Source organism: Andrographis paniculata, unplaced genomic scaffold, assembly GCF_009805555.1.
Source record: "Andrographis paniculata isolate CXL003 unplaced genomic scaffold, ASM980555v1 Contig19END, whole genome shotgun sequence".
Lineage (NCBI taxonomy): Eukaryota > Viridiplantae > Streptophyta > Magnoliopsida > Lamiales > Acanthaceae > Andrographis > Andrographis paniculata.
In genome coordinates this window covers 533,272-549,368 of record NW_026137479.1, presented here as the reverse complement: position 1 = coordinate 549,368, position 16,097 = coordinate 533,272, and the positions used below count along the sequence as shown (strand labels likewise).

The 16,097-nt window shown below is 38.9% G+C and overlaps 4 protein-coding genes across 12 annotated transcripts; 2 read left to right on the top strand and 2 right to left on the bottom strand.

Annotated features, from left to right (window-relative positions):
- The first annotated feature begins 141 nt into the window (after window positions 1-141).
- On the top strand, window positions 142-3,492 carry LOC127243498 (uncharacterized). 7 transcript variants are annotated; one of them, XM_051263555.1, is made up of 3 exons: window positions 142-330; window positions 439-467; window positions 1,393-3,492. In XM_051263555.1, the coding sequence occupies exon 3, from the start codon at window positions 1,427-1,429 to the stop codon at window positions 3,170-3,172; it is 1,746 nt and encodes a 581-aa protein (XP_051119512.1). In that variant the 5' UTR covers window positions 142-330; window positions 439-467; window positions 1,393-1,426; the 3' UTR covers window positions 3,173-3,492. The 7 variants fall into 7 exon arrangements, with proteins under 7 accessions (XP_051119512.1, XP_051119537.1, XP_051119520.1 ...); XM_051263580.1 differs by having other exon boundaries at window positions 439-488; XM_051263563.1 differs by having other exon boundaries at window positions 439-526.
- A 104-nt stretch (window positions 3,493-3,596) lies between these two features.
- On the bottom strand, window positions 3,597-5,079 carry LOC127243560 (uncharacterized). Its single transcript, XM_051263650.1, has 6 exons — window positions 4,936-5,079; window positions 4,710-4,847; window positions 4,381-4,454; window positions 4,194-4,273; window positions 3,978-4,129; window positions 3,597-3,808 (listed from the first exon to the last, which is right to left on the bottom strand). The coding sequence occupies exons 1-6, from the start codon at window positions 4,937-4,939 to the stop codon at window positions 3,750-3,752; spliced, it is 507 nt and encodes a 168-aa protein (XP_051119607.1). The 5' UTR covers window positions 4,940-5,079; the 3' UTR covers window positions 3,597-3,749.
- Window positions 5,080-5,107: 28 nt separating this feature from the next.
- Window positions 5,108-8,954, bottom strand: LOC127243534 (probable galacturonosyltransferase 14). Of its 3 annotated transcripts, XR_007837008.1 has the most exons (7): window positions 8,093-8,953; window positions 7,512-7,567; window positions 7,222-7,377; window positions 6,536-7,126; window positions 6,127-6,429; window positions 5,628-6,028; window positions 5,108-5,502 (listed from the first exon to the last, which is right to left on the bottom strand). XR_007837008.1 is itself a non-coding variant. In XM_051263631.1 (6 exons), exons 1-6 carry the CDS (start codon window positions 8,316-8,318, stop codon window positions 5,744-5,746), a joined length of 1,608 nt encoding a protein of 535 aa, XP_051119588.1. In that variant the 5' UTR covers window positions 8,319-8,954; the 3' UTR covers window positions 5,108-5,743. The 3 variants fall into 3 exon arrangements, 2 of the variants coding, with proteins under 2 accessions (XP_051119588.1, XP_051119576.1); XM_051263631.1 differs by having other exon boundaries at window positions 5,108-6,028; window positions 7,512-7,558; window positions 8,093-8,954; XM_051263619.1 differs by having other exon boundaries at window positions 5,108-6,028.
- A 580-nt stretch (window positions 8,955-9,534) lies between these two features.
- On the top strand, window positions 9,535-15,973 carry LOC127243491 (alpha-1,4 glucan phosphorylase L-1 isozyme, chloroplastic/amyloplastic). Its single transcript, XM_051263545.1, has 15 exons — window positions 9,535-9,905; window positions 10,216-10,454; window positions 10,630-10,731; window positions 10,886-11,062; window positions 11,227-11,502; window positions 11,975-12,246; window positions 12,904-13,021; window positions 13,112-13,501; window positions 13,572-13,724; window positions 13,879-14,007; window positions 14,190-14,426; window positions 14,565-14,641; window positions 15,035-15,221; window positions 15,383-15,583; window positions 15,678-15,973. Exons 1-15 carry the CDS (start codon window positions 9,716-9,718, stop codon window positions 15,792-15,794), a joined length of 2,865 nt encoding a protein of 954 aa, XP_051119502.1. The 5' UTR covers window positions 9,535-9,715; the 3' UTR covers window positions 15,795-15,973.
- Window positions 15,974-16,097: the final 124 nt, after the last annotated feature.

Here is a 16,097-nt window from a genome sequence, read left to right as displayed (position 1 = left end):
ACGTAACATCAACTCATTTATATCATTTTGAATTTACGAAAATTTTAGCCATTAAAATAAAATTTTGCCCATAAAAATTAATTGGGAGTAATTAGATTATTATTATTATTATATCTTCGAAAAAAAGGAAGTTGAATATGAACATGGAAAATATTAAACAAGAAAAACTGGCGCCGACCTTACCACCTCTCCACCTTTGATCGCTTTCCTCTTCCTTCTCCCTCTCAGATTTCTTACCAAATCTCATAGGCGTCGCTTGCACGATCACCATTTCATATATGCTGATGATTCTCATGAAGATTTGAAATATTTATTGGATCTACTGAGAAGGTATGATATTCATATGTTAAGCTCCCTTTCGATGTTAATCAAATCTATTTCTTGTATATTGTTGCATCAGTTGTTTTGTAAAGCTTTTCCCTTTGCTCTGCTTTAAAGGGGTTTGAGAAAGAAGGGAAGGAAAAAAGGTACGCAGGCGGATTCGTGAGGTTTTTTCAACGCCTTTCCTCATTAAATACATCCTTCGGTATGAATTGTGGGTGATTTGATTCTGTTATCACGTTTGAGGTTTTTTGAAGGCTTGGATTGTGATCCAGCATTAAAGGAGGTCGTACTTTGTTGCGTATATGTCCATTTTTGGTGCTGTTTTTCCTTCGCATTCGATTAGGGTTTTGTTCTTTTCTATTTTGAAACGGCGATTCTGTTATTTTATATCTGAACGATCCCTTTGATCAAGATTGGGAATTTGGTTAGCTATGGATTGTCTTATTGAATTGACATTGAATATCGTGGGAGAAAGGATTCACTTTTTTTCAATATTTTCCATCCCTACTTCTATCCGTTCAATTTCTTCGTGTTTATACTATTGTTGTGATTGTTTTTGTCTGTCTGTTCATGCATTTAAAGAAGTTTCTGTGTTTTATGATGGATGAGTTATTATGCAAAATGTTTGTGTATCTAAATTGAACTTGTGGAGCTTCCTATTCATAACGTAGTTGTCATAAATGTCTGAAATTTACTTGTCAACATAGTATCCCTTTTCACTTTTTATGTAATTGTAATGAATCACTTCTTCCCTTCTCTGGAACAATTCTTGGAGGAATGAATACATTAATCATATTCATTTTTTATGCAAGCATAGTCATAAATTTACCCTCGGATGGTGTTTTATCTTCTGTAAGATTTATTCAATTTATCTCTATGGTTACTGTTAAATATTAAGTTGGATCACTGTCTGAGTAATCATATACATGTGCTGGAAATGGTTCAAGAGTTCGTCTTGCATCCGAAACACCCCAAAATGCATCCTTTCCCTCGATTCATACCTAAAGTTATTGATTCTTGTAGGGTAATATCTTTTAAATATTAACTATCTCCATTTATCTTTGACAGGAATTAGATTTTCACTTTCTTTCAGTCAATTTTCATGGTTGAAGAACGCACTGATTCACTGAAAGCTCCTGAGGGAAATGATGAGGAAAGCAGTATCATCATGAGCAGTATTACTGCTGAGAATTCAGCTCCTCCAATTGATGGCCAGAGTGCTAATGTTGTACATCCCAGAGCATCCATTGGTAGCAGTTTAGTGAGAAATTCTACCGAAAAATCACATTCCACCAAGAGTCAGGATGATGTGGTTCCTCATTATATGAGGAGGTCTGCTGGTTCATGCCATGATCTCTGTAAATATGGAAGAAATCATGCCTCTGAAGAAGAGGCAAAAGCAAGGGCAAGGCTGCTTCGGAAAAGAAATGGTAGAGTGTTACCCAATGAGCTGATTCCTGTGCAGATACTGGTTGCGGATGATAAAAAGAAGGAAAAGGTTGTTAATGACAAGCCACCAATACAGAACCGAAGGCATTCACTTCCCCTGGAGCCTTCTTCTAATACCAGATCCAATTCTACAAAGCATAAGAAATCTTTGGAGAAGGCAGAGGTTGTTACCAAGAACACATATTCAGCAGATGCCAAAAAGCTTTCACTTGATTTGCAATCTCGTGATGCCAAATCATTTCAGCGAGCAGCCAGAACGTCCTCAGATGTGAAAACTTCTTTGCCTAGACAAAGTGCAACAGGTCTGGCTAAGCACAAGCCAATGCCTAAGAAACTTCCCTCACCAGAGCCCCCTGAAATTATCAAGAGCGTTTGCTTCCCAACTGAAAAGGTTGAAGTTCCTGGAAAGAAAGTGTCATCCGCTGATATTAAAGCCCAAAAATTAGAGAAAAAGACAGCTGTTCCAGCGAAGCATCACTATTCTTCTTTGAAGGTCAAGGTTAAACCATCATTGTCTTCAGAAAAGCCGGATGCAAGTGGAAAAGAGAAAAGAAACAATATTTCTGGGACAGGGAAAAATTTAGCTGCGTTAAAGGCATCCACAAAGAAAGTATTGTCCCCTAAACTCTCTACTGTCAAGATAGCACCTATCAAATTGAGAAAAGATGGAACTCCAAAATTGGTCTCTCCTCTGAAAGACAAAAATAAGCTGCCCCGTGCCAAGACTAGAGCATCCATTGATGGGAAGGTTTCTGAGAAAACCTTGCATGTCATCAAGACAGAAACTGAAAACAATATCCCCGAGTCAATCCCCGATGATCATGCCATTTCCATATTACCATCTCTACCAACTGAAGCATTGGTTGATACAAATTCTTCGTCATTGGCTTCTAATGAAGTGGATGTGGGAGTAATTAAGCACATTAATGTTGAAGCTGCCAAATTCGCCTCTGGCAGTCATGAGTCTCCAAAACATGTGGAGGAAAATCATAACAAGACTCCTAGAAAGGGCAGAGTGGCTGTATCTGATGTCAGGCATGGATCTCCTGTAAAATTGAAGTTCAAAACTGGGAAGGTCGTCGACTTGAAGTCAGATAATTACAGTCCAAGGAAACTGAGATTTAGGAGGGCAAGAGTCCTCGCCACCGAAGATAGCAAGGGGTCGATGGGGAGAACCTTGCGAAAGGGAGGAGCCAATGATAAAACAGGAACTACTGCTAGCAGTTCCTCTGTAAAGGTTGTCTTAAAACATCAAGACGTGCAGGACAAGAAGGATGCTCAGTGTTTATTCAACAATGTGATTGAAGAAACAGCAAGCAAACTTGTCGAAAGCAGGAAAAGCAAAGTAAAGGCCCTGGTGGGAGCTTTTGAAACAGTCATTTCTCTCCAGGAGAGCTAACCGTCTGAACATCTCATCCCATTCATGACAAAATTTAGGCGAAAACAGTACATTTACTTAAAAATTCCTAAAACTGCTAATCTTTTTTTCTGTGGTGGTTAGTGTTGGAAGGTGTGGAATGTTGTGCTGAGTGGTTTTGGTGTGCGTTCTAAATCAATTGCTAGGGATGCTTGTTCTTTCTTTTCTCTTTGATTTTATAGAGAGAGAGAGAGAGAGAGAGGGGAAATGTTGGTTCTTTTCTATAATGTTTACAGGGCTTGTACTGATTTTCTTGATGGTTGGTTTGGTTTAAAAAGCTCTATAATGATGTTTGGTGTGTATATATTCTTGATTGTTTCTTGTCTATGAATACAAGAGCATCCTTTTTTAAGTCTTTTTCTGCCATGGAATTCCTTAGTTAGATTTGATCCAATTTATCCTGAAAGTACATACGATTATCACTACATCAGCATTTAACATTTTTACAAACTATCAAAAATGTAGATGGATATGCAAAAAGCTCAAAAAGCTGTTGAAAACATAGGATAGTGTTGTGTCATCTACTAGACAAATTCATCAAAATCCGGTGTTCAGTTCATTATTTCTCAGTTTCTGCATCGAACTCCAATCCGGTGATGGTCATCGCGCCAATGTTAACTGCAAGTTGAGGCTTCTTGTCAACAAGAATTTTGATCAAATCTGGAAACTTATCATTTAACTTGCTAGTGATCATCATCAAATTGAATGAACTCAAAACCATTGCTGTTCAGCCTGAAATCAAACTGAACAAATTCCTTCAATTGTGATCTAAAGAAACCAAACTTACCAATGGCACCCATCCCAACCAACTTAGGCATGAACTTTCTGAGATGATCCTCGGCGACTTCATCAGCTTTCAGCGTCTCGCATTCAAACGAAACCAAGACTTTGGGTTTCCCATGCTTCTCTTCAACCATTCCCACAACATCCTTCTGCCATCTGTTACCGTATCAAATCTCGAATCAAACTAACAAACATGAAATCACATCATTTTCACCATTACCCATGAGCATGATCAATGGTACAAATCTTGGCAGCATCATGTCCTCTGCACTCCACAATCACATCTTTTTCTCTCTTACTCTGTTATTTAGAAGTCATCGTTATTGCTTGAATTCCAATTTCAGTTAAACTCCAAATCATCAAAATATCCATCAAGAAAACCTAAAGAAAATAACAATGGCACTCACAGCATAGTCAATTACAGTGAGCTTCACCAATCTATAATCTTCACCTCTGCTGCACTCCCTTTCACACCCCAACTCTTTTTATGCAAACAGAACAATGATAATGCCCAAACCAGAAATCATAAGTTTTAAAAAAAAAATCATAGGTGCTCACATTGCAATACCCAAACTAGAATTCACCACATAAATACAGCATCATTCTTTAAGAAAGTTTAATGGTGGAATTGTTTACCAAACAAGAAATCATAAATCCTCGCATTGCAACACCCAAACTAGAATTCACCAAATAAACAAAAAATTCTTTAAGAAAGTTTAGTAGTGGAATTTTTTACCAGTTCCATGGAGGCCATAGCACACTGAGTGGGGAAGATGAATAAAATGCCCCGAAATAGAGCCATTGGGCAAAAGGGCTATTGAAGCCATGCCCTCCATTACTTTACTTGTCTCTTCGTGTTCCTCTCCTACTCCTTCTGCACCATTGAACATTAATTACAGACTTACCTAGAAAAGATCACAATTTTCCGATTAAGGTTAATCCCAATTTTCCTTCAGGCTTACCCATTGTGGTCGCAGACAAATCTCCCCTGCGTTGTTTGTGATTGGGGATCAGAATGCGAAAGGGTCTTTATTTACCGGAAAAAGGTTCTAAAACGACGTCGTTTCGTGGATAATTATCAGATTCAGAGCGTGTCAACTCCCTCGTTTATTTATTTATTTACTGTTCTGGACAAAGCAAACATCCTTATATAAATGGAAAGAATATTAAAAAATCTCTGCACATACTTACAAACGACAACAAAAAGAAGGAATGAATACAACAAGACATACACAACAACCTACACAAAAAATTGTCAAAATGGGTACACAGAAATGTAATAGGAACTCGATGCTAAACAAAAACAGAGGAATGAAAAGAAAGAATCAATCTCCATGGCCACAAGAAACTCTTATAACAACAGCAGGATCTTCAATTGTGTGTAATGTAAACCTGATTCTTGGCCTTCCTTCCATCCTTTGATGCTATGTTGCTCATATCATATGCATTTGTCACCATTATTCCCTTGCCAAGCACCAAGACAGCATAGGGAAGGAAAGAGACCTCATCGGCAACTTCGAAACATAGTACTGTTCTTGGTCCAACCAAAAATAGACAACGATGACGAATTGAATGCTACTTTACAAACTCAAGGAATTAACGAACTAATATCAGCGCATCTCAGTTATCGATCCAGCAGAAAAATTTCAGATACCTTAGTTGCCCCTTGATTTGTATGTGATGTAATGATATGGATTCTTCCTCAGCATATTATCAACAATGCTTCTCAAATTTCAGCTCAACGGCAGCTATTGATATTGTACACGTTCGCTAGAACTCCAAGATGTGGCAATTTCTTATGAAGTCGTTCGAGTAGTTCACGTACTTTGTCCAAAAGGGCCGCAGATGCTCAAACCCGATCTCCAGCCAAGGCTTCGACTGCCCATTGTAGTGAATCACCGCAGATTTCTTTACATTCTCGACGCTGGTCTTTTTCTGATACCCCAATCCAAGCATGTGCCAGGAGGGATCGATCGGGTGGATATGACCCTTGAATCCAATCAAAGCCGGTGGCAGTGTTCCGAGTTTCCACAATGTCAGGTTCGACTTTATATTCTGCAAAGAAGTATGCAATAAGAAATGTAGCATCAGACATTCGGCAGTGCAGGTCAGGCTGATGTAATAGATGTTCTTTGATGAAAATTTCAATTTACCTCCTTTAGCCAGGAGTGGTAAGTATCTCTTATATCCGTCTTTCGCCATGCCGCCAGGTCAAATATGTTCATCCCGTACGCCCACGCACATTCGTCGGGGTTCAAGGTTTTCGCTATGAGTGGATGGGAGAAGTTGAAGTAGTTCCTAAATCGCTTGGACATGACCCACTCGTCTTCACCTCGACACGTTTCGACAGCTCCATTGACTTTCCCGTCAAGGTCAATTTCCCAAAGAGGAGAAAGATCTCGTTGGACTACAACATCATCGTCTAGGAAAACCACCTTATCAAGGTTCGGGAATAGCTAAAATTTGAAAAACACAAACAAAAATTGTTAACTATGCTAAATCAAGAACAAGAAATTCAAGACCACAAAACAGTAGGACAGTGAAGATAGAGGTAACAAATACCTCTGGAAGATATATACGAAGATGGTTGAGCAACGATATATACTTGGGACTTCTCGCCTGTAATTTGGAAGCAAACGTCCTAGGTGTTGTATCGCTAAGGTTTGTGCCAGCAATGTGATTACCATGGTAATAATTCCGGATCCCATAGTGGCTCTCCACAGCTTCAAGAACCGGGACATTTTCTCTCGTCAGCCAATCAAACTGGTGCACACCTTTTACCTCGATTATGGCAGGAGGCAATGGATTGAGAGCAAACCATGAATGCATGCCGGCATATGTTTTCTTGTCAGTTATTACATGAAAGACGACCTTTGCAGGGTCTGAGGATGACTGGACAGTAGAAGCAACGACAACGGCAGCAGCAAGAATGTTGTCCGTCGACACCACAAAGTGATGGTAGGAATTGTCCGACAGCAGAGGCAGCAGTTCTGGCGATGGTAACTGCTTCCGAGCATGAGCATTGGAAGAATATTCGTCGGTTAGCCTCAATGAAAGGCAATGGATCCCTTTAGGGATGGCACTAGCTGCAAAATGTTTGTTCATTAATTCAGAAAACTTGGATTCCCGGATTTCACGTTCGGATCTCTCCATCTGTCAGAGTAAAGACAAGATTCAGTCAAAAGGAATCTCGAATCGAAAAACTTAAAAGAATCTGAAATCAAACAAATAGCTTTAAAAACACCCACCATTCCTTTCAAAATCAAGGCAAAATCTTTTGAACTATATTTGTTGTTTTTCATATCGGAAACAAGCTGGCTAAAAGATTCCGGGAGCTTCAGACCGGTGGGGACTTTCTCCACATTCACTTGATTCAGGATCTTAACAAAGTCCTTCACCAGCTTCTGCCATTACAACAAATTTCAAGGTTTACATGTGTTGTCCAGAATGAAAATGCAATAACATAAGCAATTATCTCATCAAATTGCAAGATAACATAACAAGTCAACATATAAAATAATGACATTATAAACTTTACCCCAGAATCACTGTTTCTACCAAGAAGCTTTGGCCCCAATCTTCGTCCTAAACAATCTGAAAGCATTAAAAAGGAAAATTGTTTCCATAGATAACTTGTAAAAGAAAAAATGTAAGTATACAGCTCTATGTTTAGATGTATAATGAACCAAAGAACTCAAAAGAACACTCAAGAAGAGGAAAAGCAAGAAGTTCGATTTGCTGTCTTGATGATTAGCAAGATTGATCACAAACACCAAAACAAGAAACTACCAAACAGATTAGGATGAGAAATTAATGAGATAAACGATTCCAAGTTTCCAACCAGCCTTTGATCTCAACAAGCCCAAGATCAAAACCTTGAATCAAGAACAAGGAAATCCAAGAACTTGAAACAAAGACTATGCAGCAAATAAGACGATCACAACAACGAAATATCTATTATCAACAAAGCATCAGCCAGAAGATGTAGAGCACAAATCAGAACAACTTAAGAAATCAATAAGAAGCCAATCAAACAACCAACAAAACAAACCCAATCAAGATATAGGAATACATAAATAAGTGGGGAAATTAAAGAAAAAGGAAGATCTGTAGAAGTACCAATGGAAGAACACTTGTTGACGCCTTCAAGGGTGATAAGCGCAGTGAGAATGAAAACAAATGGCAAAAGAAAGGCGAGAATGAGAATGGTGTGGAACAGCGTGCGGTACGAAATGTGGCGAGCTGCGACCTTGATCTTCATCAAATCAGTGCCTCCATTGCCGCTTACTCCATTGCCGCTCGATATCGTTATACTTCTCATGCTAGGTGAGAAGTGCAGCTGCATCTTCTTCCTCCGCCGCCTTCTTCTCCACCGCTATCCTCTCCTCCTCCTTCTTCCCTCCCTCTACCCTCCTAAAATTCCCCCAATCAACCCTCCCACCATTAACGCCTATCCACCGATCTCGATTCAACCCTCCCACGGCATTGGGGTTTCCCCAAGAATCTTGGCCCCGAAATCAATCCACCCTAGGGTTTCCAATTGCGAAATCGCTCACTTTGCCGGAATCAGAACGAATTAATAAATTCGATGAATGCGCACGACGGGGGATCAATGCATCGATAGAAAAAAAGAAAAGGAAAATCAAAAGAAGAAAATCGCTCGGAAGATTTGACTTTCTCTATTCTCCAAATCAAATTCCTAATCTATCTCCTCGGTGCTCTTCTCTTCTGCGTGTATTAATGACGCCTGGGGCTGGGGGTTGAATTTCTCTCTCTGTCGGGAAAAGCGATTGTAGAGAGAGAACCCATTTTGCTAATTACTGCCACTCTTGAATCCCATTCGGTCCTCCCCCCAAATCCATAACTTTTCTTCCATAAATGTCTGAATATTTTAGCCTGAGAGGTAATAAATCAGCAATCATTACCCATTCCCATCTTCCCCCCTCTCTCTCTCTCTCTGCCGCGGTTACAATACATACACATACATTATACATACATTCCGTCATACATATCTGTCTATCTTGTTCGGTCAATGGCTAAAACCGCGTTGTTAGCTTACACGCAGGGACTCCGGGACTTCAGATCCCAGACCGTTGGGCTCCGTCAATCCAGTCCAGTCCAATTTAATTTGGGCCACACCTAATGATTTGAATTAAAAAAACACTATCCAATTAAAAACAAACACGTGGCTAGTCAAGACTCTCGGCCCTAAGATCCAAAACTATTGAGCTCCATCAATCGAGTCCAGCCCAATTTTATTTTGGGCCAGACCTAATCATTGTAATTGGAAAAAAAATACTGTCCAATAAAGAAACAAACACGTGGCGAGTGCAAGACTCGGAGGACCTCAGATCCCAAACCATTGGGCTTAATCAATCAAGCCCAGCCAATTTAATTTGGGCCTTATGATTGTAATTATGAAAAAACACTGTCCAATAAAGAACAACTACGTGGCGAGTGCAAACCAAGATTGGAGGAATCGACCGCAGAGGATCCGACTCCCACATTCATTATTACGCTAACGTAAACAGCCGTCACGCCACGTGAAGTATCGGGAAATGATCAGTGCAATGGCGACGGGGGATGTTTACCTATTGCGGCTACAAGACACCAGAAGCCATTGCCCGCTGTTCCCTGCCTTTATTTCCTTTTTCACGGACGGGATAGGTTGCGCGCTTCTCTCGGTCCGTGTTGGGCAGGAAAAAGTAGCTGTGGCGGTGCATTTGTGGTTGTGGAGTGAAAATGGCGAGTGGAGGAGCGGCGGTGGCATTTTCGGGTTGCTCTTCCAACGCTAGGTTGATTGATTTCGCCTCCAGGAATCGGAGCTCGAAGTCGAAGGCAGCTGTGTTGCTGAGGGTTAAACCGTTGTTTGGCGTTAGGTGTGTCTCCAGTGAGCCGAAGCAGAGCATTCGCGACTCGGTGACCGACCAAGGTACTGCTTTTGTTACTGTACCTTATAGAGCTGTGGTTGATCTTGTTCATCGTATGTTAATGTAGCAGGTTTACTGATTGTGAATTTGTGATGGAGTTGGCGCGGCAATTTTTGCTGATGTTTTGACTACAAAATGAATCATTTTAAAATAGTTTTTATATTTGAACCTCATTGATTTGTGAGTACCATCTAACATCTTTTAGTTTATGATCGAAATTGATGAACTTGGTGAAGTTGAGTTGTGTATGCTTCTGGCATTTCACTGTTTTCAGGAATAATCTAAAATTTGAGTTCTTTTTGATGTGGTCAGGATTTCCAGATGATCCGAGTTCATTTCCTCCCAGTCCTCAATCTATTGCTTCAAGAATTCAATTCCATGCACAGTTCACTCCATTATTTTCTTCTGAGAATTTTACAGCGCCCAAAGCCTTCTTTGCCACTGCACAAAGTGTCCGGGATGCACTTATTGTCAATTGGGATGCAACATATGATCTTTACGAAAAGATGAATGTAAAGCAAGCCTACTATCTGTCCATGGAATTTTTGCAGGTTTGTCTAAGTTCTCTCTTGGTTTTTTAGTATCGAATATTGTGAGTACGGTATGATTAATATACATGTCAGGCATATCTTTATATATATATATATATATATTTAAAAAAAAAAAAAAACCCACCATACCTTGATAACTAATATTTCATCTCTGTCACTATGAGTCCATTTGTAGGGTAGAGCATTACTGAATGCAGTTGGTAATTTGGAGCTCACTGGTGAATATGCGAAGGCTCTAGAAAAGCTGGGTCATAATCTGGAAACTGTATCCACTCAGGTCATACTCTATTTTGTTGTGATATCTTGAAGTTGAAATAGTTCCACTTCTTTTGTAGCATTTCTATGAGCTATACATGTCTAGACTTCTGTTTGATCATACCAGCACCGCATTTCTATATTATTCATAAGTTACTTTGCTGGCCCTTTAACAGGAGCCAGATGCAGCACTTGGAAATGGTGGTTTAGGCCGGCTTGCATCGTGTTTTCTGGACTCATTGGCCACTTTAAATTATCCAGCATGGGGTTATGGCCTTCGGTACAAATATGGCTTATTTAAGCAACAACTTACAAAGGATGGCCAAGTGGAGGTCGCTGAAAATTGGCTTGATGTATGATTCGTACAAATCCACAAAAACTTTATTTTTCATGCAGATTATTTTCAACCTTCATTGTTTGAGCAAAGCTTTTCTTTCATGTTCAACCCATTACTTTCGCCATTATCTATGTTCTTCAGTTGGTTATACCCTGTTGAACACTCATATGTTCCTGTCAGATTGGCAATCCCTGGGAAATTGTCAGAAATGATGTATCTTATCCTGTGAAATTTTATGGCAAAGTTGTGGTGGGGTCAGATGGGAAAAGCCGCTGGATTGGTGGTGAAGATATTGTTGCTGTTGCATATGATGTTCCAATACCTGGATATAAGACTAAGACTACAATTAATCTTAGGCTGTGGTCCACTAAAGTACCTTCTGATCAGTTTGATTTATATGCCTTCAATGCTGGAGAACACACTGAAGCATGTGAAGCTCAAGCAAATGCAGAGAAAGTAAGTTTTGTATTAGTATCCATGGTTGTTACGATTATGTTGTCCTTTCTCCAACTTATTAATTTCTTAATTAACCTTTGAATTCTTTGTGTGTGTCCTGATGTGTGATGATCATACTCTTTTTGTGCCTTAACCCTTGAGGGATAGATCTCCCGGGATGCTTTAGTTATTAAATTACTTTTTTTTAAACAATTTACTATATTACTGATATTATGCCTGTATTGAAATACTAACTTGTGGATTATGTTTCAGGTTTCATATTATAAAGAAATAAGTAGAAATATCTGATTTAGGTTTATTCACATTTGTTTGGATGACATTTTTCTGAGTTCTGGTAGCAGTAACAAGCGAAAGTGTTACATGCATAAGGCTACAGGGTGAAGTTTACGTTTAATTTATTTGAGTTTGTGACATAGGCCATTTATTCAAATGATCGATGATGCATTCATATGTAGAATGTCTTTGACAACAGATCTGTTATATACTTTATCCTGGGGATGAATCAGAGGCAGGAAAGATACTTCGACTGAAACAACAATACACGTTATGTTCTGCTTCTCTCCAAGATATCATTTCAAGGTTTGAGAGGAGATCTGGTGGAAATGTCAGATGGGAGCAATTTCCTGATAAAGTAGCTGTTCAGATGAATGACACACACCCAACTTTATGTATCCCAGAGCTTGTGAGGATTTTGATGGATTTGAAGGGTCTTAGTTGGGAAGAAGCTTGGCAGATTACACAGAGGTATGCTGTATTAGCTTGGTAAATTTTCTCCGCTAAAGGATGCTTCATCTCCAAAGTAGCATTTCAATTTGCATTGTTTTCCATTGCCTGCTATTTTTAAATTTGAAGTCAGTGCAACTGCATCCTCTCCAGTTTAAACCCGTAAAACTATACCTTTGTAATTTTCCTTTTTCTGCAACTGAACTATTGAGTTGTCCACCTTTCAGAACAGATCATACAAATTTGGTTCACAGCTGTGAGTTTTATGATTTTACCTGAACTATCTTTAATTTTCTAGAGCTGTGAAATATTTCAAGAAGCCTCACAAAGAATTCAAGTTGTGGCCTTCAAACTCTTCTCATGTAATTTCTTTATCAACTAGTGCCTTTTCAAGAACTAAGCAAATATATATATGTATATATTTTTTTTATTTAACACAGTTGACTACTCTTTGTACCCAGATTCTTGCCTTCAATTGTGCTTGAACCAGATAAATCACTCTTTCTGCATTACATATCATATTAATAAATGGATTCACATATTTGTTGAAGAAATTATATGTTTGTGTGGTGGGGTTATGAATAAGAAAGCTTGTTAAAATTGGTAAGTAAACAATGGAACTGTTATTTCTTGCCGTGACTGGGTAAATTAACCACACCCATGGCATATGTCTTGCAGAACTGTGGCATACACTAACCACACAGTTTTACCTGAGGCCTTGGAGAAATGGAACTATGACCTGATGCAGAGACTACTTCCAAGACATGTTGAGATCATTGAAAGGATTGATGAACAGGTAGGAACATATAAATTTAATCAGAAGGGGTGAAAAACCCATGCCTTGTAATTTTCTTGACTGCTGTCCGCCTTCATTGTATTTTTTCAGTTAATTGAAGATCTTATAAAAGAATATGGGACATCAAATCCTGAAATGCTGGAAAATAAATTGGCCACGATGAGAATTTTAGAAAATGTTGATCTCCCTGGTTCTGTTAAAGATTTATTTCCCAAGCCCGCCGATGAACTCTCTATCGAGAAAGACGAGGGCATTGAATCTAATGATTTAGAGTCGGTTACGGAAGAGTCTGAACAAGGGGGAGAAGACACAAAAAAGAATGAGACTCTAGATGAAATAGTTGATCAAGAACCAGTTCCTGCTCCGCCAAAAATGGTCCGAATGGCTAACCTTTGTGTTGTTGGTGGTCATGCTGTAAATGGGGTTGCTGAGATCCACAGTGAAATAGTTAAGAAAGAAGTCTTTAGTGATTTTTATGAGGTAACCTCCTCTTCTTCCTTTATGCCAGCAATAGGTTTCATCTTATAGTTAAAGAGCGTGTATTGTCCAGCTTTGGCCGGAAAAGTTCCAAAACAAAACAAATGGGGTAACACCTAGAAGATGGATCCATTTCTGCAATCCTGATCTCAGTAGGGTGATAACTAAGTGGATAGATACGGAAGACTGGGTCCTGAAAACAGAGAAACTGGCAGAACTGCGGAAGGTACTCCATGTTATATCCATACATTGTCTTGCTGATTGAGATGTGATTACGAACTTTTGTCAACTCACTCCATTCATTTATTGTTATCTTCTTCTTAATTTCTCAATGTTAACTTTGTTTTAACATTCTGATTGTGGAGTATAATTATTGGCAGTTTGCTGATAACAAGGATCTCCAAGCTGAGTGGAGGGCTGCAAAGAGAAGGAACAAAATTAAGGTTGCTTCATTCGTTAAAGAGAAGACTGGGTATTCTGTCAATCCTGATGCAATGTTTGACATCCAGGTTTCTCTCTATCCTGCTTCACATCATCTTAAAATTTAACTTGGTAATTAAGAGATTGATGAGCCCTAAGCTTGTATTTTGGTTGCGCATTATGTTCACCGAGATTTCTCTAGTTCCTTCATTTCAAATTAGGCATGATACTCCAAACATTTGTCCCCTTAATGAGTAATTTCCTTTTCCAGGTAAAGCGTATCCATGAATACAAACGACAGCTGTTAAACATCTTGGGCATTGTTTTTCGCTATAAGAAAATGAAAGAAATGACTGCGGCTGAAAGGATAGCAAACTTTGTTCCTCGAGTTTGTATCTTTGGAGGGAAAGCATTTGCTACATATGTACAAGCCAAGAGAATTGTAAAATTTATTACTGATGTCGGGGCTACCATAAATCATGATCCGGATATTGGTGATTTGTTGAAGGTACACTATTTGGTCTCAAATGTAATTCTTATGGAACAAATGAGATTTTGATATCCATGCTCCATATATGTGCTTCTGACCTATTTTGTTTTGTTGACCAACACTCACCGTGCAAATTTATTCCTATTATCTCTGTAGGTTGTCTTTGTTCCAGATTATAATGTCAGTGCTGCTGAATTATTAATTCCTGCTAGTGAGCTTTCGCAGCATATCAGGTAATCAAGTTCATGTTTTGAAGTATCACAGACAATACCTGCACCTTGGTTCCTTGTTCTGTTCTAGTCTTGTTGCTCTTGCTTTGACTAGTAAAGTCCTCAGTAAACAATTTAAATTGCTACTACTTGGAATATAAAGTTAGTTTTTATTCAAATTCTCATAAAAATAGTAGATAAACTATCAACAATGCTTTTGATTTGGTTCAAGTGTATTTTGATGATTAATAGCAAACAAAGATGAGTTTTATTCACAGTGAATTCCTGCCGAATTCTGAAAGAGCACTGCACTTATTAGAAATTCTCCCTTAAACCCAAATTGGATGTTTGTTAGTAGTAGTATTCTTAACAATGCACGATTAACTTACCGTCCCCACCTGTCTACATATTCCTCAGTACTGCTGGGATGGAGGCTAGTGGAACCAGCAACATGAAGTTTGCAATGAATGGTTGCATTCTGATTGGAACCTTGGATGGTGCTAATGTGGAGATCAGGCAAGAAGTGGGACATGACAATTTTTTCCTTTTTGGTGCCCAAGCTCACGAGATAGCAGCACTCCGCAGAGAGAGGGCGGAAGGCAAGGTAGAGTTTGATTTTAACCACATTCCTCATCCTGCATTCAAAGATACTAGTTATTGTGTTTAAAGCTATGATTTTGTGCAATTTGCACCAAATTTATTCATAGAAACCTTCCCTTGAAAAATAACCACAAAACATTCTGCTTGGGCATTGTGCATTTGCAGTTTGTACCAGATGAACGTTTCGAAGAAGTTAAAGAATTTGTAAGAAGCGGTACTTTTGGGTCTTACAGCTATGATGAACTGATGGGATCTTTGGAAGGGAACGAAGGATTTGGGCGCGCAGACTATTTTCTTGTGGGCAAGGATTTCCCGAGTTACATTGAATGCCAACAGGAGGTTGATGAGGCCTATCGCGATCAACAGGTGAGATTGGTGGTTATGCAAGAATTATATATTTCAGCTGTGCATCCTTATTAAGAAACTATTCGACTCGCTCACATTCTTATTCATTCGGCAGAGATGGACAAAGATGTCGATTCTAAATACAGCCGGATCCTTTAAGTTCAGCAGCGACAGAACGATCCATGAATACGCAAAGGACATATGGAACATCCAACCTCTTCAAGTGATTTAGTGTTCTGTTCAACGAGAGAGGCAAGTATAATAATCCCAAATTGCCACCAGTGTGGAAGTTCATCAATAAATCATCTTTATAATTATGTTCTAATATACATTGGTACAATTATGTAATAAATAAACCAACCATACTGGATCACTGTTGGTGTTACTCCTCTCTTTGCAATCATAAATCCCTCCATAATAACATAGCTACACACCCCTCTCCCTAAAAATCAAATTTTAATTCTTTTTCAAAGTAGATCAGGGTTATATATAATTATTTGCATATATATGTCATATTGTTAGTGATTTTGGAACC